Here is a 22,863-nt window from a genome sequence, read left to right as displayed (position 1 = left end):
CAACTAGGTAAATACACACACATAATCCAAGGTGAATCACATACATAAATATATATATATATATATATATATATATATATATATGTATATATATATATACATATACATATATATCAATAATATATATAATATATATATAATGTATGTATAACACCGATAAACTAATAAAAACAGTGTCAGTAATTGTATATACCATGACACCCGATACTGAACATATCTAGGTTCCGTATGCTGATGGAAATGGGTATACGTTGTTAATTTCTTTGATCACTACTTTTGGGGCCAGGAAATTTTTCCCACTATGAAAGCTCGTTGTTAGCTGGCGGGTTTCCCGCCTGAGCCGATGCGACAACGTAAAGAGCCTTTAAAAGGCGCAGCAGTTATATTGCTGTGACCGAGGCTCCAGCTGGTGGGGGTCCTCTCCGAATTCCTGCAGGGAAAAAAATTGTCCTGCATGGAGTTTTTAGCTTTAAAGAGCGGGATTGAGTCCCTTGGCTCCCTGATAGTCTTCGGCGGCGCAACAATTTGCCATCGCCAGGAGACTTGAACGTAGTGCCCGAGGCTTGAGCTGTAAGAAAAATATTTTCCAGCTCCAGCCAACAGGACTGAACCCTGTGGCCAATACTACCGCCTCCATAGGGTGCGGTGCAACAAAGCTGTCGAATCTAGAAAGAGCTAATGCAGGAGGTTGTCACGTAGAAACTCGTTGTCGGAGGTCACGTAGCAGGGTCCCTCACCGGCGTTTTATTCGGCGCTAGCTACGCAAGGTCTCCTGCACAAAAATCAAATGATGAGGTGCAAATTGCTGGTTCCAGTTGACATATGCGTATATTGAGTCAGTGCTACTCATTTCTCCACGCTTTTAGCGGGTAGCTTCCCTGTAGCCTGGATTACATGCCAGCGGCAAAGGCTCCAGGGAACATTTTTGCCAAGGACCCAGAGATGGCAAAGGCTCCGAGCGACATTTCATAGCTTTCCTGATGGCGTATTTGTTTTTCGTTTTGCCTGGTTGAACGTTTTGAAGGCCTTCTCTAGATAATACATTTGATATGTTTTGTGGTCGGGTTTTCCGCCCGATTTCACAAAGTTTTTATACCCGACGAAATAATGTTTCGAGAAATTTTCAGAAACGCTGTCTTCAATTTCTCCGTCAAAAAGTTCAAAATTGTCAAACATTTCGTCGGAATACTCAAAATCTTCAACTTCTCGTAGCGTCTCGTTGAATTTAAGCACTTTTCGTTGGAATTCTCGAACAGATGCGTTGGCACGGAAGGTTTTAACGTCTCTGTACAGATCCGGGGAAGCTTTTGTGTGTTCGTTACGTAACTGGGCATGCAGTTCTTGTCATTCTGCAGTTCTGTTTTTTATTTTTAACGGTTAACCGTAATCCATTTCCAAAAGTGGCGAAGACGCCTTTTCTTGTTAGCGTCGGGGTCCCTGGCGGGTATGGTGCCTAAGATACAAAAAAACGACCACTATCTTAAACAACGTGACGTGGCCCAAAAACGCCGGACCCCTTTCCGTTTTCGCTCAAGCGTAGGCCTAGGCTACGTTTCCTAACGAAAATGATAAAAAGTTAATGAATATTAAACAACGTAGCTCAAAGATAATAAGATTTTATTCAGTATGCATACGTTTCCTAAAGAAAGTCTGATGGTAAAATAATACAAAGGTTAACAAATACAGTATTAGATATCATAGGTCAAAGATGATAAGATTTTATTCAATATGCTTAGGCCTAGGCTACGTTTCCCAAAGAAAATCAGATGAAATTATAAAAAGGTTAAAAATACTATACAACATAATTGAAAGATGCTAAGATTATTTCAGTATGCTAAATATACAATATATATATATATACTATATAAAGGGTAATATATACTGTATATATATATAGACCGACTTGCGTCCAGATCGACTTACGACCTGTCTGTCGGAACCGAACTCGGTCGTAAGTCGACGACTACCTGTATATATATACAGTCGAACCTCGAAAGCCCGGACCCCGAATGCCCGGACCCTCGTATGACCGGTCGAAATGAACAAAGGGCGGACTTTTCAAGCAAAGTTCCCTATTTGTCCCGTAGGTGGCAGGAACGGCCGTACACGTGTACTCAAACCCGGCCCAGTCAAGCCGCCACCAGGGCTGCCGTTTCGTAGAATTTTGTACCAAAACGTAGTAAAATAGAGGCATGTGGCAACTGCACAAGGACATGAGGAAATTTTTTCTACATATCAGCGGGCTGTTAAAAACATTCAAAAACTCAAACTTTTGTTTAAAAATCATAGAACTAGTTATCAAATAATAAATGTTACATCAAAATATGACTTTTATTGGTAACTGTGTTACTTATAAAATATTATACCCCAAAAGATACGTTTTTACGGTGTAGAAAAAAATTCTACGCTAAAGTTTCAGCTTTCTTTTAGTGATAATAATATAAAAAAAGTTATATCTTACTGAATATGTTAGGGCATGGGGGCCTTATATACATTCAAGAATAAAAAAACTAGAACCAACATTTTGTCAAAGTTTGACAAGTATATCTTGCTATGAAAGTCTGCACATGCCCGAGAAAAATGTATGCTACGGTATGGCAACACTCCCATTCTACACGGCAGTGTAGAAAACGCGGCAACCCTGGCCGCCACCTCTGTCCCGCGTACATACCTTCCGATATTTACAGTGTATATAATAAAAAATACAGTACAGTACACTGTACAGTATATACATTACATTTACATGCCTGTATTACAGTTATTATTACAGAATTATTAGTATTATAGAATTATTATCACAGTATTGTTATTATTACAGTGTTAGAGTATTATTCTTATGAGTTTTTATGCCATATCATACATTACCTATACGTATACCGCTAAGAAAATCTACGGGTGTTAGGGCGATATTTTCGATGACCGGACGTTTGGCATGACCGGACCACCCTTTCCCCCAATTAGTCCGGGCTTTCGAGGTTCGACTGCATATGCTAATAAGAACACGGGTACGTGTGTTCACTTATGCACTGAAGATGTAATATACGAAAGCGTTCTGCTTCGTTAGTTTCTTTTTCCAAGTGGTCTACTTTGCATATATATACAGTATATATATATATATATATATGTATATGTACATATATATGTATATACATGCATATATTTGTATATGTATATATATATATATGTATGTATATGTATATATGTGTATGTATATATATGTATATATGTATTTACCTAGTTGTACCTAGTTGTATTTTATGGGTAGGGGAGCTGTGCTCGTGGTGTCCCGTCTTCATATCTCATTTTATCTAAACTATTTTTAAATTTATGTATTGTTTTTGCACACACCACTTTTTCATCTAACTTGTTCCAACTGTCTATTACTCTGTGAGGAAAGCTGTTCTTTTTCACATCTCTTCTATAGCTGTCTTTCTTGATTTTCTTTCCGTGTCCTCTTGTATTTCTATCATCCCATTTTATCAGATTCTCTCTATCAATAATTTCTATGCCTTTCATGATTCTGTAAATAGCTATCAAATCTCCTCTCTTCTTTGCTCTAGTGTCTGTAGCTCAAGTTTTGCTAGTCTCTCTGTGTTGGTGCCAATTTTGTAATTGCTCTTTGTATTCTTTCAATTTTTTTTATACATTTTTTGTACTTGGTGACCATATCGTTGCTGCATATTCCAATCTTGGTCTTATCAGAGCGATTAGAATTTTCTTCACCATTTCTTCATCCAGGTATGTAAATGCCACTTTGATTGTTCTTATTAAATTATAGGTTTCTCCAAAAATCTTATTTATATGTTTCTCAGGTGACATATTATTCATAACAATGACTCCCAGGTCCTTCTCATTTTCTACTTTTTTTATTCCTTCTCCCAATTTATATGCTCCTGTTATTTTGTTTTTGCTTTTTCCAAATTCCATTATACTACACTTTTTAGTGTTGAACTCCATCTCCCACTTCCTACTCCATTCCTGTACTTTATTTAGATCACTCTGTAGTGACTCACAATCTTCTTCCGTGTTCACTTTTTTTTTTAACAGTTTTGCATCATCTGGAAAGAAGCTCCTATAACTTTCAATTCTGTCATCCATATCATTAATATATATAGCAAACATTATTGGGGCTAGAACTGTTCCTTGTGGAACACTGCTTATTACTTCATCCAATTTTGAGTGTTTGTCTCCTATCACTACTCTCATTTTTCTGATTGCGCGATCTTTTGATTTCAAAAGTCCATCACTCATTAACAAGCTATATAAATCGTTAGTTCGTCCACATTTGGAATATGCTGTTTCCGTATGGTCACCGAATCTCATTAAAGACATTGACAGACTGGAAAAAGTACAACGGCGAGCCACAAAACTGATTCCGAATATCAAAAATAAATCATACGAAAATCGACTAAAGCACATGAATCAGTTTTCCCTAAAAAAGCGTAGACTCAGAGGTGACTTGATACAGGTCTTTAAGATTTTAAAGGGAATTGACAACATCAAAAGTGACAAAATTTTCACATTGAATGAGAATCAGACAAGAAACAATGGTCTCAAACTGTCCGGAAATAGATTCAACTTGGAAGTAGGTAGAAACAACTTTGCCAACCGTGTAGTTAATGAATGGAATAAACTTCCTGCACAGGTAGTGCAATGTAGTTCAGTTCGAAGCTTTAAGAATCATTTAGATAAATACCTAAGTAAGATGCTGTAATGATTATAATTTATCTTATATTATTTGTTTTTGCTTTGTTATCATTTGTCTGTCTGATTTTCATTTATTATTAGTTATGTGTCAATTTATTATTATTTACTATTTACCTGTTTGTTTATTATTTTAACTATACCTATGAAATTTATTTATGTATTTTATTTTTCATTTACATTATTATAGTTTTTATTTATTATTTTATTATTATTTTTTTTTTTTTTTTTTTTTTTTTTTTTTTTTTTTGCATCCGACCTAGATATGGATCAAAAGGTCTCCTGTCGGCATGCTCCGCCTTTGCAATCCTTTGTCTTCCATCCATTTAAGCAGTTTGCCCTGTATTCCTCCAGTTTCTAATTTCTTAAGCAACTTCAAAAGGTTTTTTTAGGTCTAGAAATGCACAATCAGCCCATCCATCTCTTTCTTGTATTATATCTATTAGCCTTGAATAGAAACATATTAAATTGGTGATGCATGATCGTCCTTGTCTGAATCCAAATTGCCTTGGATTTAGCACATTGTTTTTTTTTTTTTTTCTAAATATTTTACCCATCTACTTTTGATAATTCTTTCACAAATTTTTGCTATTGTACTTGTTAGAGAGACTGGTCTATAGTTGGTAGGGTCTTCTTTATTTCCCCCTTTATATATAGGTACTATATTTGCTTTTTTCCAATCCTCTGGGACTTTTCCTTCTTTCAAGGAACTGTTTATTATACTATGTATTTTGTCTGCCAGTTCATTCCTGCATTCTTTCAAAATCCAGTTTGCTATTTCATCTGGTCCATGCGATTTTCTGACATCAAGATTACTCAAGTGTTTCAATATTTCATTCTTAGTTACTTCTATTTCTTTCATGGGGGGGACTTTCTCTTTCCATTCGATCTCTTCAGGTTGTATGTTCTCCCTTGTAAACACTGATTTAAAATGCTTGTTCATAATTTCCGCCATTTCAATTTCCTCTGTGTATTCAACTCCTTGTCTTAATTTCTCCAAATCTTGTTTGTTTTTCAGTTTGCTGTTTACAAATCTGTAAAATAGTATTGGTTGATCTTTACATTTTTCTATGACATCTTTTTCATATTTTCTCTTTTCCTCTCTGCACGCTTGTACATATTAATTTCTATAACAAGTATATATTTTCCATTTTTGAGGTATTTTGTCTTTTTTCAATTTGGTCCAAGCTTTGTCTCTTTTGTCTTTTAACTCCCTACAACTTTTGTTGTACCAGCACCTTATATATTCTTTTTCTTGTTTTTGTCTTGGGACATACTTTTCCACTCCTTTTTTTTTTATATATAAATTTTTGTCAAAATATTCCATTTCTCTTCCACTGTTGTTTCTTTGTATATTTCTTCCCAGTTTTCTTTTTGAAAGAATTCTCTTATTTTATCAAAGTATGTTTTTTCATACATCATTCTTCCTTTTCTATATTGTTCATTTCTTTTCATGTATTTTTCCTCATTTAGTTCCAGTTCAATCAGTATATGGTCACTTTTACTTATTGGTGTTTTATATTCAATCTTTTCTACTATTCTAGGTTCAGATGTGATTATTAGGTCTAGTCTCGATGGTTCTTCATTTCTGTATCTAGTGTTCTCCTGTATCCACTGTGTCATTGTATGGTCAATAATCATCTCGAGTAGAACATTTCCCCATGAGCCGTCTCCACCCTTTACTGTCATTTCTTCCCTGCAGACTTCTTTGCAATTAAAGTCGCCCATCATAACTATTCTTCCTCCATCTTCCATTATCTTATTTAATGTTATCTTTGTGTCCTCTAACATACTTTTATGTTCACTCTCTTCCCACGAGGCTGTTTTTGGAGGCACATAATTTATCACTAACTTTCTGTTCTTCTTATCTCTGTTTTCCACTTCGATCATAATCTGTATCTTTCCATATGTGACACTCTTCACGTTTATATCCTTCTTAGTCAGGAACATAACTCCACCCCCTTGCTTTGTCTCTCTGTTTCTAATCCAATAATTATATGCGTCATGTCCTACACTGTTGGGTGGTAGTGGACCTTTTAATTTTGTTTCTACAATTCCCATTATGTCCGGTTCTTTTTCTTTCAACTCATTCAATCCTGTTATTAATCCATCTATATTTGTGTAAGACACTCTTAGTTTTCTGCCACTTCCATTGTATTCTCTGTATCCCTTTTATTTTTCTCTAGTATTTCGAATTTTCTTACTTTCATATTCACTACTCTCCAATAGAATTTCTCTTTTTCTGAGTCTGTTCTGTTCTCGTTTTTTTCCATAGCTTCTTGTCTTTTCATTTTTTCCTCCTCTCTTTCCTCCTTATTCATTTCCCTTTTTATCCATACCTTTTTATATTGTTCACTTGCTGCTAGTTTCCCTGTTTGTGATAAGATATTCTCTGCCGTAGTTTGTGACCTGAATTTAATCTTAATTGGTCTGGTCTTATCTGTATTATACTTTACGAGTCTAAACTTCTCTTCAATTTGTTTCATGATTTCAGGTTCATCTTCCTGAACTAATTCTAGTAATCTGCTTTCTTTTTCATTTTCCTCATTGATTCTTGTGGTTCTATCTGGGTTGTGTTTCTCTTCCATTCCTAATATAATTATACATTTCTTTTTATCTGCTAAGTCTCTTACTATATTCTCCTTTTGTCATCCATGTCATTTATATATATGGCAAACATGGTTGGAGCCAATACTGAACCTTGCGGGGACACCACTTATCATATCTTCCCAATTCGAGTATTTGTCTCTAATTACTACCCTAATTTTTCTCCCAGTCAGGAAGTCTTCCAACCATTCCAATAATTTTCCTTTGATGCCACCTATTGATTCTATTTATCTTATTAGTTTTTTGTGTGGTACTTTATCAAATGTTTTTGTAGGTCTAGAAAGGCACAGTCTGCCCATCCATTCATTTCTTGTAATATTTCTATTAGTCTCAAATAGAAGCAGATCTGGTTTGTTGTACATGATATTCCTTGTCTAAATCCAAATTGATTTGGATTCAGTACATTTTTTTCTTCTAGATGTTTAACCCATCTACTTTTGATAACTTTTTCACATATTTTTGCTACTGTGCTTGTTAGGGAGACTGGTCTGTAATTGGTTGGATTTTCCTTGTTTCCTCCTTTATATATTGGTACAATATTTGCATTTTTCCACTCCTGTGGTACCTTTCCTTCTTTGAGCGAGTATTTAATTATATTGTATATTTTATTCATCAACTCCTCTATGCATTCTTTAAGTATCCAATTTGCTATTCCATCCAGACTATATGATTTTCTGACATCAAGGTTTTTTATTTGGTCTCTAATTTCCTTCTGTGTTAGTTATTTTCTTCATTAGGGGAATCTCTCTCTCTCTATTCCCTCAAAGTTCTGTGAACTTTCAATTGTGAATACTGATTTGAAATTATTGTTCAAAATTTAGGCCATTTCTACTTCTGTATATTCTTAATTTCCCTGATGCAGCTTTTCCATTTCTTGTTTATTTTTTAGTTTACCATTTACATACCTGTAAAATAGTTTAGATTGATCCTTGCATTTTTCTATCACATCTCTTTCATGTTTTCTCTTTTCATCTCTGCATATTTTTACATAATCATATCTTAGTTTGATGTATGTTTCCATTTACTCATTTATTTATCTTTTTTTCCATCTTTTCCATGCTTTGTCTCTTTTATCCTTAGCCTCACTACATTTTTTGTTGTACCAGCTTTTTATGTATACTCTTGTTTTTGTTGTACATATTTGTTCACTCTCTCATAAATTTCTTTTAGTATATTCCATTTCTCTTCCATCTTTGTTTCTTCATTTAGGAATTTATCCCAGTTTGCATTTCAAAATAATTTTTTGAGTTTCTCAAAATTAATTTTGTTATACATTAGTCTTCCTTTTCTATGTTTCTCATTTCTTCTTAAGTCAATTTGGTCTTTTAGTTCAAATTCTATTAGTACATGGTCACTCTTTCCTATTGGTGTTTTGCAATCAATTCTGCCCACAATTTCAGGTTTTGACATAAGTAATAAATCCAGTCTTGATGGTTCCTCATTGTTTCTGTATCTGGTATTTTCCTTTACCCACTGAGTCATTGTGTATTCAATGGTCATATAAAGTATTATGTTTCTCCAGAGGTCTTTTCCACCCTTCACTGTCATTTCTTCCCAACATATTTCTTTTGAATTATAATCACCCATAATTACTATGTTTCCTCTTTCAGTATATTACTTCATATTTTGTATCTTCCAACAGTTTGGAATAATTGCTTTCTGCCCAGGACTGTGTTTTGGGGGCACATACACTACTACAAATGTTCTACTTTTCATGTAATTGCTTTCAATTTTTATCATAATTGATTCTTCATTGTTTTTTCCTTCTGTTATCTTTGTCACATTTAAGTCTTTCTTAGTCAAAAATAATACTCCCCCACCCTGTTTTTCCTTTCTATTCTTCGTCCAACAGTTGTATAGACTTTGTCTCACAGTATTTGGTGGTAGAGGACTTTTTAATTTTGTTTCTACAATTCCCATTATGTCTGTTTTTTCTAATGCCAGATAGTCATTTAATTCATTTGGTCCTGAAATAATTCTGTCTATATTTGCATAGGCTATCTTTAATTTTTTCCTTGTCTTTTTCTGTCAACTTTGTATCCTTTTTCTTGACATATAATTTCCTCAGCCTCGGGTCCACTCAAAAAAAAAAAAAAAAAAAAAAAAAAAAAAAAAAAAAAAAAAAAAAAAATCAGTCAGTTTTTTCATTTCTTTTCATTTGCTTCATTTCTAAGTTTATTTTCTTTCTCTTTTTCATCACTCATTTCTTTTTTATCCATACATTTTTGTAATGTTCATTATTTACTGGTTTTGTTGTTCTAGGTAGTACTTCCTCTATTATTTGAGACCTAAGTTTTACTTTTAGTGGCCTATATTGTTTTTCTTATGAGTATTTTCCTATTCTATATGTTTCCTCAATTTCTTTATATTTTGTCCCTCTTGAATCTCTTTCAGAATTTCTTTAGTGATCTCTCTCCTCTTTTTCTCTCTGATATCTAGGAACATCATATTTCTCTTTAATACCATAGATTACAATGCATCTTTTTTTATCCGCCGTGTCCCTGACCAAATTTCCTTTCTCCTTAATTACTTTAATTACCATTTCCTTAGCATTTTCCTTAACTTGTTGCTCCAGTATTTCTTTAAAAGATAATTTTTGACTTTCCTGTTCTACTTTCCACTGTATATTTCTTGGAAATCATTTTATTTGATCTTCTCTTCCACTTTCTCTGTCACTGTCTGCATTTGATCCTTCATCTCTTTCTTTAATGCCTCGTTTCTATTCATATCTTCATTTTTCAATCTTTTAGTTTCTCCCTTGATCCTATTTAGTTCCTTTTTCAAATCATCTATCTCCCTGGTATTCTCTTCATTGCCCCTTCGTAGCATTGTATATCACTTTATACTCAATTTCGAGTTTGATTATTTCATCTAATAGATAATTGATTTCCCTATTTCTCATTATATTTTTAAACCTGGGTTCTCTATCCACCTCTATCCCTCCATACATAATTCCACCCTCTCTGTCAAAACTAGAAAATAATTTGTTTCAAACCTTTGGTACATCTTCGGGGTTTCTCTCAGGCATGTCCTTTTGGGGATCACCCCCAGAGGTGATTCCACCCTACTTACGTCTAGGCATCACTTCATTGGTTCTTTATCCCTTAGTTTGCCATTATTTTCTTTCATTTTTAGAGTAACTGACCAAGAAAAAAATAAGATAAAATAAAGACACAAAGACAGTTATATTTTTTGATCACTCATAATACACTATTCCCTTCCTGTCTTTTAGTAAACACAACTAGGGTTGGTTCTAAATTTGTCTGTCATTGAAGCACTACTTAGTGCTTTGGAGCTTCTTTTTCGTATGTCCTACTTCAACCGCTGCTGGACTGTGTGTTTTGCAGTAGAGCCTGTGTTAGAATTAGAAATGGAGAGAGTGAGTGGTTTGAGGTAAAGATGGGACCTCACTAGGGATGTGTCATATCACCATGGCTATTCAATTTATACATGGATGTAGTATGAAAGGCAAATGCAAGGGTAATAGGCCAGGGATTGGAGGTGGTTAAAGAAAATGGAGAAAAATGGGAGATAAACCAGTTGTTGTTTGCTGACAACACTGCTTGTAGCATGATCAGAAGAGGGATTAAGGAAGTTGGTGGCAGAGTTTGGGAAGGTGTGTGAGAAAAGTAAGTTGAAGATAAATGTGGGTAAAAGTAAGGTGATGTGATGTACAAGGGGAGAGGATGGCAGCATATTGGAAATGAGTATTAACCACTTCAGTACAACTCAAATTCTCACATGCAGCATTGGCTGCCATATGTAATTTACATCACACTACTTGCATTATACAATATAAAACCACTACTGTATTACTCATTCTTTTTTACTCTGAGTAATAATAAACACAGAAAATGTGATAAAACCAGTTCACAGAATCCAGGGATAACTCATATACAACTACAAAAAAAATACAGTCAAGATGCCAATGCTGGTATCCTTGTGTACCCACTGGCGCCCCATGACACCTACATAGATGTCATTGCACCGAAGTGGTTTAGGGAGAGAAGCTGGAGGAAATGGATAGCTTTAGATACTTGGGTGTGAATGTGGCAGGAAAGGGAGGAGCGGTGGAAGTAGAATGTAGATTGAGAGAAGCAAGTAAATGTCTTGGGGGATTAAAAAGTGTGATGAGAAATAGACATTTGGGAATGGATGCTAAGAGGAGATTGTATGAAGTGATTGTGCCAACAGCACTGTATGGGGCAGAAACATGGAACATAAGAGAGGAAGAGTTTAAGTGTGTTTGAGAAGAAATATATGGGAAGTATGGTAAAGGTTACTAAGTTGGATAAAGTGAGAAACTAGGAGGTAAGGAGGAGAGCAGGGGTGGAAAAGGAGTTGGTAGATAGGGTTCATGAAAGAGTAGTGGGATGGTTTGGACACTTGGAAAGAATGAATGGAGAAAGATTAAATTATGGAAAGCAGAAGTGGATGGAGTGAACATGAAGGAGTGACAAAAAATGAGATGGATGAATGGGGTAAAAGGGGCATTGGGAAAGACGGGAATGTCTATTCAAGAAGGATGGGAGAAGACAGAAGATAGGGGTGAGTGGAGAGTTATTGTGTATGGATGATGCTGTGATGCATGAAAGGGAGTGGGTGGGGGATGGGGGATTAGGGAGTGTGTGAATAATATTTTGACACAGCCTGAAGGGATTTCTCCCTGTCTTATTTTCTTCTGTATGAGGGAAGAGAGAAGGGGTTTGCCTTGCTATGGATGTGCTGTGTCTTGCCCCATTGTTTCTGACCCAGGGCAGTGGGCAAGATGCAGGGATGACCCATCATCTAGGAGGAGCCAAGAAAAGAGGGAGGGAGGATGAAATGGGTGGGAGTGGATTTATGCCTTTGACTTTGGCTACCTCCCTTGTAAAAGGGAAAAAGCCCTTGATATATGTTTCAATATTTATGCAGGAGGATTGAAATCTGAATCTTTATGCTGCTTGTGCTCGTTCTCTCTTTCTCCCAATAGTTTGAAGTATTCAGTTTCTTATCCCTTTGCAGGTGAAAAGGTTGCCATGCTGGAAGAAGGTTTGTCACGAAAAGAAAGTGAGATGGCAGCTATGGAGGAGAGATACAAGAAGTATCTTGGAAAGGTAGTTATAGAGTTTAGTTTTTAATGGCATTGCATGTTTAAGTATAGGCAGCAAAGGTGGTAAGTTTATCTCATTTTGGGTGTTAGCTTTGGCTTTAAGATAATTGATACTAGGTTAACTATATTCCATTCCCTCTAACTATTTCCACTCATTTACCCATCACTCTTACATTTACCTCCCATACCATTCTATCCATGTACCCATTGGGCATCCATGGTGACATAATACAACCTTGCTTCAGCCTCACCTTAACCTCAAAACTCTCACCATCCCTAACCCTGTCACAAGCTCTACTACTCATGTAGCTTTTGACTGCCCTTAACCCCTTCCATACGGGGCCGCACACGTAGGCGTCATGGGGAGCGAGTGTATTCGCGAGGCTGCCATATCGGCGTCTTGATTATATTTATTGTAGTCTCCCCTCCATAATGACATTCTTTCTAATTCTTTTGTAATCGCATTTTCTATGGTTATCAAAATTCACGGGTGAAGAGAGAACGATCGATATAAGCGGTGACTATATTTTATGATGCGAGTATTATTACGACACGTCGTACGGCTGGCATTGGTTGCTGCCACCGAGATCCAAGTCCATGACGCCTACGTGTGCGGCACCGTATGGAAGGGGTTAACTGCTTTTCCCCTGTTCTATGTATCTACAATACTTCCCACAATGGCTTCCTGTCTACCCTTTGATAATCCTTCTGTAAATCCATAAAGGCCCAAAAACATCCTTTTACTAAAAACTTCTTGCAAATCTGTCTTAACACAAAAATTTGATCCACATTCTACCTTTCCTTAGTTCATACTACCTCTCTACAGGTACTCCCTCTATTCCTTTCCTAATCCTCTCAATTAAAACTTTCCCATGTTTTTACAACTTTGCTCAACAAACTGATTCTTCTAAAACTGCTATAATCACCCTCCCCTCCCTTTGCCACACATTAAACAACTTCACTAGCCAATCCACTATAACTATTCTTACTTCTTATCAGACACTCTGCCTGACTCCTATCCAAGCCAGTTGCTTTACCAGATTTCATAATTTTCATTGTTGTTTGTACTTTATTTTTCCTTGTAGCCTTGCCATTTTCTTATCCCCTTAGTCAGTTTTGTAGCTCCTCTCATGTCAATTTCTATGTTCTACAAACCTCTGAAACACTCTTCCCATGTTCCCCTTACCATCTTCACTCTCATCAACATCTGTCCAGTCATTTTTGTAGCTCCTCCCATGGCCACAATCAGTCAATTTCCACATTCAACAAATCTCTGAAATACTCTTTTCACGTTCCCCTTACCACCTTCACTCTTATTAACATCTGTCCATCAGTACCCTTTACCTTTTCCTCTCTACCTAACTCACCCCCTCACTGTCTTCACTTCTTTCCTTTTTTTTTTTTTTTTTAATTCTTTGGAAAAAAAAAAAAAAGTCAAAGTCCTACCCCATATTATATCTGCCTCGCATCTTGCCTCACCTCTCCTCTTCTTGTACCTCTCAAACACTTCCCTAGTTCTGCCTTCCAATCAATCCATGCATGTTCACTTCTCTTCTGCTACTACTTCACTTCTTCATCCCACCATTCACTACCCTTCCTTTTATTCCCTCTCATCCTCCTAATCTCACATACCATTTTTGCAGTTTGTCACTTCCTCCTTGAAACATATCCATTCTTCTATTCCTACCTTCCATCTATCTCTCACCACTTCCCCCACTTATCTCAGCTTTTCCTGGTATTCTTCCTCCTTTTCCTTCTCATTCAACTTGTTAACTTTCAGCACCTATCTACCCCCACCCTTTTCCTCCTCCACTTTTCCCCCATTCACAATTTCCCTTCATCCCACCAAAATTCTGATATTTCCCCACTCTCCTCTGAAAACATGAACATTCAGAACTCTTTCTATCCTTCCTTTGGATACCATTACAGTCCATAATGCCCTATCAACCACCCTTCCATGTATAGATTTAAATGAGTGTTCAGAGAATTTTGGGAGGAATGTGAATGTTGTACTTTGGGGGATCTCAATGCTAAAGTAGGGGATGAGCCAGTAGATGGAGTAGTGGGGAGGTATGGGGTGCCAGGTAGGAATATTAGTGGAGAGAGGATGTTGAAGAAGTGTTTAGAAAGGGAGTTGATGCTAGTAAACACAGTGGCTAAGAAGGAAGCCAAGCATAAGTGTACATGGGAAGTGGTGGTGGATGGAATGGTAGTTGATGAACACAAGCAACATAGAAATAACACAGAATAAAGCACTAAGAATAACAGGATGCACCAGAACGGTCCCTACTGGACACACATTGAAACAAAAATCCTCCCTTTAACACCACACACCCATGTCATTATGTTATTCAAGTACCATCAGCAGAACAGAAAAAAAGCATACTACTCAAACATATGCAACAACCTACCACCAGTACCACACAATACTTCCACACCAAAACATTCACATGCATATCACTTAACAAACTCTCCAATCCAAGATAGACCACCAAGCTCAATACTCCACCAACAACCCCTAGACATGGGCCAACAGAAAAAGCCCTCTTAGAGAAATAAGTACCATACTGGCACACTTGTGTTCAGGACACTATCCAACATTAAATCAATATCAACACAGAATAGGCTCAGCCACAGAATCATACTGCATAAGATGCAACCACCACACAGAAAACACAAAGCAACTCATACTGCATTGCCCCACACTAACAGTCCCAAGACAACAACACAGTATTTCTTTTTTGATTGTCTTATGAACCTGGCTGGTGACCGTAGCCTGGGAGCCATGGGTCTCCTGCAAGAGAGACCAGGGGTAAAGGACTGACTGTGGATTGTTCAAGCTTGGCAGTACTTCATTGGAGTAAAATATAGCATGGGGTTATATTGCCCTGTCATATCTTGATTTTATTACTACTTACCTAATGGAACCAAGTTATTGAAAGAAGGCTGAGGGACTGAAAATTAATTTATTAGTATCATGTTTACTTGCATTATTCCAGTACTATCAAGTTTGCATTTCATGTATTTGCACTGTTTGTATTTTTTCAAGTATGTTAAAGGTTGGGCATAGTTGCTTACTATTGTTTCAGGCAAAATCTGTAATCAAGACATTGGATCCCAAACACAACCCAGCTCTAGTTCCAGATGTTTCAACATTAAGATCACAGGTTCAAGAAAAAGAGCGAATAATCGAAAACTTGGAGGCAAGTGATTTTTTTTAATATATTTTATTTATTATTTTTATAGTTTTTATTGTCCATTTTTACATATAATCAAATTATTGCTGCATGAGTAGTCTGCAGGTAAATCTGATAAATAAGGCCATTTTTGATAGCATACAAATGATAATTTTGTGGGATGACACCTTGTCATTAGTCCTGTTATCTTATTTTAGTCAATTCGCCATGTCTTCTTCTTTTCTCCTCCTCCTCCTCCTCCTCCTCCTCCTCCTCCTCCTCCTCCTCTCCCAGGGTCTTTGGATATTAAATCATTTGACTAACTTTTATGAAACATGGCTGCTTGAGTTGTGATTGGAGTACAATTATAGAAGATATGATGATAATTGTTATCTCACATTTCATAACTTGAAACGCACAGCCCCACAATGGCTGATATTAGTCCTTAGGCCCTACTATAGATCTCTCTGAGAAGAAACTTTGGACTGTTGTCTCTGTTGTATTAATGTATTTACCTAGTTGAACCTAGTTGTATTATACGGGAAGGGAGCTGTGCTCGTGGTGACCCGTCTCTGTATCTCTAAGCATCAAGTTTTTTCTTAAAATCTTGAATAGTGTTTGCACACACTGTTTCTTTGTCCAATTTGTTCCAAGTATCTATCACTCTGTGTGGGAAGCTTTTTTTTTCAGATCTCCTCTGTAATTATCCTTTTTGAGTTTCTTTTCGTGTCCTCTTGTTTTTCCATTGTCCCATTTCAATAAATCGTTCTTATCTAAGATTTCCATTCCCTTCATAATTCAATAGATAGTGGGTCTCCTCTTTCCTTTCTTTGTTCCAGAGTTGGTAATTCTAATTTGGACTGTCTTTGTTCATATGTCATTTTGGAAAGAGCTGGTGCCAGTTTTGTTGTTGCTCTTTGTATTCTTTCTAAATTTTTTATATTCTTTTTGGTACTGGGTGTCCATAGTGTTGCTGCATACTTGAGTTTTGATCTTATTAGTGTAGTTAGATTTTTTTTTTTTATTTCCTCATCCAAATAGGCAACTGCCACTTTTATTGACCTCAATAAATTGTAGGTTTCTCTGACCATTCTATTAATATGCTTATCTGGTGTCATGTCTTTGCTAATCATCACTCCAAGGTCTTTTTCCGAGTTTACTTTTTTTACTTCTTCACCAATTTTATAATCTCTATATTCTGTTTTTACTTTTTCCAAATTCCATTATACTACATTTCTTGATATTGAATTTCACCTCCCACTTTTGAGTCCATTCCCAGATCTTGTCCAAGTCTTGTAATGAGTTGCAATCCTCCTCCGTTTTACTTTCTTTAGTATTTTTGTGTTGTCTACAAAGAAATTCACTCTACTCCTTCATCCATGTCATTCATGTATAATGCAAACATGATCGGGGCCAGTAGTGATCCCTGCGGGACACCACTTATCATTTCTTCCCAATTTGAGAATTTATCTCTAATTACTACTCTCATTTTCCTCCCAGTCAGGAAGTCTTTCATCCATTCCAATAATTTTCCTCTGATGCCATCTATTGACTCTACCTTCCTTATTCGTTTCTTGTGATACCTTATCAAATGCCTTTTGTAGGTCCAGAAAGGCACAGTCTGCCCAACCATCTCTCTCTTGTATTATATCTATCAATCTCGACGGGACAGTTTCTGTGTCATTGACTATTTATAGTAGGAAAAAGGGATAGGTCATTGGTTGTCAGGTCTACTCATGTGAAAAGGTGGAAGGAATATGCAGAGTTGATATAGAGATCTTGGGGCTGGTTTGATGACTGAGTACCTCTTGGGATTGCACACTTGGAGGTGAGAATGTTGACTGGTTTTGAAAATGGGTGGCAGAGGAATGATTCTCTGTTGTTTATCACAGAAGACCACCATTTGCAGGTATAATACCTATCATTATTCCCATAATGAGATTAGATTAGCTAAATGTTTGATGTTTTAAGTTTACCTTATAAAGAAATAAAGACATTATCATATGCTGTAACTACATATACTACTTACCAAAGGGCATACCTCTTACAAGGGGTGGCTGAGTGAAAACACATTTACATAGAAAATATATATATATATATATATATATAATATATATATATATATATATATATATATATATATATATATATATATATATATATATATATATATTCATCTGCCCCTTCCAGCTTAGTATTTGTATTTTTTACAGAAAGAAACTGAGAAGTCCAAGATCATTCGAGACATGGAAGAGAAATTGATAGCAACAGCATTCTATAACTATGTAAGTATCCATGTGAAGTAAGTGAATTTTTTTCAACTTTTTGATAAGACATTTTAAATAGTATGTGTATTTACCTAATTATAAAGTACATAGCAACTTACTTGTATGCATATTGTTACGAATCTTGCTCACATTTCTGACTTGTAACACATAATAAGAGTGAATGAATGAATGAGTTCCCAAGACCCCATGTCTTTGGGATATCTCAAAGAAAAATTACTAGGCCTTCTGACTCATAACACATAGTAAGAGTGAATGAATGAAAGTGTTACCAAGTCTTTGGGATAACTTAAAGAAAATTATAAGGTTGTCATTTACTTTTTTGTGACGTGAAAAGTAAAAAAAAAAACACAGTTGGAAAGTTTAACACTATTCATTAAAGTTAATAGGATTACAAGAGTAATTACAATCAAGGACATACAATTGAGTAATAAGTTTCAAAACAGAAGATTTCCACTCAAAAATCTTTTAATGGGGGTGAAAGAGAAATTACCAATAGAAAGATTCACTGTCTAGGCTTCCCGCGTCCCTGCCATAAACGTTACATAATACCTAAATGAAATTCTAGCTGAGATAATTATCTTACAAATAATACAGGGGGGAGCACAGAGGACTTACATCATCCGACAATCCTCCCGAGGCAACACAACCTCTACATGGCACTTAGTATCCTAAACTGACTCTCTGACATGCCCAAAAGTGCCTAATTCCTTCTACAAAAATCCTCTGATTGGTCTATAGGATTAGCATGTATGGAGATTGAACCTGATTGGCCAAGTTTGCTGAAACATTCTGCGCCGCTCTAGGCTGGCGGGAAGTGTTACGTAAAATGAAGAACAAACACTTATTATATGGAACCTCTCTACGTGTTCTCTATAATCAGACACCCATGTACTCGCAAGTGATGCCTTTACCCAAAATAATAAATCTATTCCAACCTTATGTATATGGGAATATATGTGACCTCCGTCTTTAATGGTAAAAAAAAAAATCTTGAAAAGATTTTTTTTTTTTTTTTCTACTTCAGGGAGAATACACTTACAATCTCGTTAGGTAATTGGCTATCACATCGTCTTTCCCTCATACATGATGTACGTCTAAATGATACTCCTGTAAAAACAAACTATCTAGTTAAGTGGAGGTTCTTATCTTTAAACTTGTTAAGGTACTTCAAGGGATGGTGGTCTGTGAAAAACATTACCTGGGCACCAACATGAACATGCACAACAAAATATTTAATTGCTAAGATGATTGGTGGCAATTCACATCACAATACAGATGAAATGGCTCTGAGAAATCTGGGGCTTGCAACACAGGGGCAGTACACTAAACACTCTTGACTTGTACAAAAGCAGAATTACATGTCTCAGTCCACTAGAACTTTGTTCCTTCCTCAATCATAGCCGCTCGGTGCGGGTTTGCATGATACAGGGCTTGCTTGATGGGCATTGCATTTTTCACATCCACGTCATGCAGTGTTAGGTGGGTCCTCCAAGGGGCATCCCGAAAGCTCTCTTGATATCGCCTCTACAACTCCAGTAGGACCTCTCGCTGCTCAGCCAAAAGATGACCCACCTGGCCCACCACCTGTGGTCACACATCTGCATTCACCTTCCACGTCATCTCGAAGGTGGGGAAGTTCAAGTCCTCATCTTCCTCAGGCACGATGGAGACAGCATGCACACTACCACCAGACACACCCACATCACTCTTGTCCCTCTCCTGGTATGCTTTCAACATACTGAGGTGGCACAACTACTGCTTCCGTCTCCTATCAGGAGTGGCAACAATGTAGTTCAGTTCCCTCACTCATTTTGTTACGTCATATAGGTGGCTAAACCTTGCCCCTTGTTTAAACACTCGCACTTTTGCCTTCCAGTCATAATTTTGTTTCACTCGCTCTTGAGCACTCTTTAAGCTTTCTCTAGCTCTCTGCCAACATGAGGTCAACCTACTCCTCATTGCCTTCACTGACTTTATCACTCTTGTAGCACCTTTATGTCCTACAAAGAATTATCATGCCCTAACTGCATAACTCCTTCCCTATAGACCTTCGGCAACATTATTTGTCGCCTTTCAGACCATACTGCGTCATCAGTAGGACAGGTACTATTCACCCACTTGCGAGAAAGTACTCCCAACTCTAAATATTATTCCCTGACAACTCACTCCCACTCACCACTCCTTCCTTTTGATCTCTCAGATCAGGGCCCACTATCTGTTGGTCATGGGGGCTCATTGCCGCCACCTCCTTCTCTCCCACTCCCTGTAAGACTCTGGGACCCTATGTTTTTCCCTTCTTCTCTCCCATTCTGTGTGAGTCACTGGGACTATTTTCTCCTCTCCCATTCTGTGTGAGTCACTGGGACTCTTTTCTCCTTTCTTCTCTCCCATTCTATGAGTCACTGAGACTCTTTTCTTCTTTCTTCTCTCCCATTCTGTGTGAGTCATTTAGACTCTTTGTTTCTCCTTTCTTCTCTCCCATTCTATGTGAGCCACTATGACTCTGCCTCTCCTTTCTTCTCTCCCATTCTCTGTGAGTCACTTAGACTCTTTGCTTCTCCTTTCTTCTCTCCCAGTCTCTGTGAGTCACTTAGACTCTTTTCTTCTCTTTTCTTCTCTCCCATTCTGTATGAGTCACTTAGACTCTTTGCTTCTCCTTTCTTCTTCCCCTATTCTCTGTGAGTCACTTAGACTCTTTTCTTCTCCTTTCTTCTCTCCCATTCTGTGTGAGTCACTTAGACTCTCTGCTTCTCCTTTCTTTTCTACCATTCTGTGTGAGTCACTTAGACTCTATGCTTCTCCTTTCTTCTCTCCCAGTCTCTGTGAGTCACTTAGACTCTATGCTTCTCCTTTCTTCTCTTCCATTCTCTGTGAGTCACTTAGACTCTTTGCTTCTCCTTTCTTTTCTCCCATAAACAGATGAGTCAGGTCAGTCACTTCCAACTCGCTGTCTCGTTCCTCATGGAACAGGAACCTCAAGTCTACCTCTATCTCAACTTGGGTACTTTCACTAGGGATTTTTCCCTTGGTATTCAGACTGTCCTTACATTTATGATTTCCACAGCCTTCCCCTCTCAAGACCTTTATTGGCCTCACTTGGTCCTTAGACCCTTCTCTCTTCTCTCCCATGTGGGTGTGGGGCACATCTTCCCACCCACTAAGTCATTTCCTAGAATGACTTCAACTCCTTCCACTGGCAACTGATCTACTAGGCCCATCTTTGCCTGTCCCTCATATAGAGGCAATTTCATCTCTACCAGTGGCACCTTCGCTAGGCCTCCTAGGGAGTCTATAACTACTCTCCCTTTTGCTACATGTTTTTCTACTAAACTACTCAGCATTACTGATTGGAGGGCTCCTGAGTCTCTCAGAATGGTCACCCTTTTTCTCTTCTTTCCCTTTATGGTGATTGTTCCTTGAAAAAGGAATGGGTCATAACCTCTCAAGTGAGGTTTCATCTCATCTTTTTCCTTGCCATCTGTGGCAGCAATACTAATGAGGGCCACTACTTTGGTGGCCTCCTCTTCGTCCTCCCCCCTTCTGTATGGGTGTCCCATCTATTTAATGATACTATGGGTTTAACCCTCTCTATTTCCCTTCTCCTGTGCCAACAATCCCTCATCAGGTGGCCTACCCTTCCACAGTAGCTACATGAAATTATCTGCGATGACTTACTATAGTCACCTTTCTTGACCTCTAGGGATTTCAAAGGTCCACCTGAGGAGGTTGATTATGGGATCCTCGGCTGTTCCTCTCTCCCCCTTGGAGTAACTGAGAATTTCCCTGCAGTAGGTTTAAGTGTTTTGTATTTATCTGCTAAGATTGTAGCCTCTTCCAACTTTGAGACTTCTTTCTCCTGAAGGTACAAGGACACCTCTTTAGGGATGGATCTCAGATACTGTTCTATCAACATTAACTCAGCTAGTTTCCTATAATCTCCATTTATGTTATGGGATCTTACCCATTGGTCCCATAACATTCTTTTCTCTCTACTAAATTCAATGTGTGAAATATTAGATTGCTTCCTTAGATTCCTAAATGTTACCCTATAAACTTCAGGCACTAACTCACAGGCTCGTAGGATGGCTGCTTTTATTTCATCATAATCCTTTGTTTGTGAATCCTCCAAAGCACCATAAGCTCTTAACGGTTTGCCTCTGAGGCTTGTTCACAACAATGCAGGCCAATACTCCTTCGGCCACTGATAAGATTCCGCTATTCCTTCAAAAGTTCTAAAGTATCTACCTGTGGTTCATCAAATTCAGGAAGCAATTTAGCATTGTGTACTACATCAAAACTGAGCCTCCCATGCACAAGATGAGAGTCTGGTAGCACTTGTCTTTCTTGCAAGTTAACTTGAAGTCTAAGGTTTTCATTCTCTATTCTAGCCTTTTCAGTTACTTCCCTCATTACTTCAGCTTCTATCTTAGCTCTCTCAGTTTCTTCCTTTTTTACTTCAGCTTCTACTCTAGCTATCTCTAACTTCAGCTGTAATTTGTTTAATCAAGATTCAGTGTTTCGAGATTCACCCTTCTCTCTTTTTTCTTCCACTTCTTCCTCACTATCTGAAGTGAAAGACACTCTATCTGCCCTTCTTTCATCTTTCATTGCCCCACTTTCATCTCGATTAAGCGCCATTTCTCCAACAATTCTTACTAATTCGGTTTTATTCACATCGTGGGCGTGCTCAACCCATAGACTTTGTGCTATGAGTCTTAGTTCCTGCATCGTAAGACTCCCAATCTCCTTAGTGGGTGATTTGTGTACAAACTCCCCTACCTCCTCTGTGCATGTCAACTTCATTTTATCACACTATTGATCCTATTTAGTACTAAAATTCTTGTTGGTAATTCCTTCACTTTACCATTAAAATCCTGGCAAGGTCACCAGTTTATATGTTAATGGGCTGGCTGTATCATTTCCAGGCTTTCACTCTGTTGTGGCCTCAAAACCACCTCCAGGAACTTTGGCAGGCCTCGTGTGCAGCTGCCTCTGC

The 22,863-nt window shown here is 37.4% G+C and overlaps 1 protein-coding gene across 3 annotated transcripts in view; it reads left to right on the top strand.

Moving 5' to 3' along the window:
* Positions 1-22,863, top strand: part of hook (hook microtubule tethering protein) — a 439,379-nt gene that overhangs the window by 385,945 nt on the left and 30,571 nt on the right. For all 3 annotated transcript variants that reach the window (XR_012966008.1, XM_076179534.1, XM_076179535.1), the window contains exons 14-16: positions 12,316-12,407; positions 15,493-15,606; positions 17,793-17,864. Coding sequence is in view for 2 of the 3 variants with exons in the window: in XM_076179534.1 (XP_076035649.1) it covers positions 12,316-12,407; positions 15,493-15,606; positions 17,793-17,864 (278 nt within the window). In the remaining variant the exon portion in view is untranslated. The remainder of the gene's footprint in view (positions 1-12,315; positions 12,408-15,492; positions 15,607-17,792; positions 17,865-22,863) is intronic.

Source organism: Oratosquilla oratoria, chromosome 43 (genome assembly GCF_046742065.1).
Source record: "Oratosquilla oratoria isolate Oo_2021 chromosome 43, ASM4674206v1, whole genome shotgun sequence".
Classification (NCBI taxonomy): Eukaryota; Metazoa; Arthropoda; class Malacostraca; order Stomatopoda; family Squillidae; genus Oratosquilla; species Oratosquilla oratoria.
Note: the sequence above shows the minus strand (reverse complement) of the source record. Positions and strands in the feature narration are given on the sequence as shown.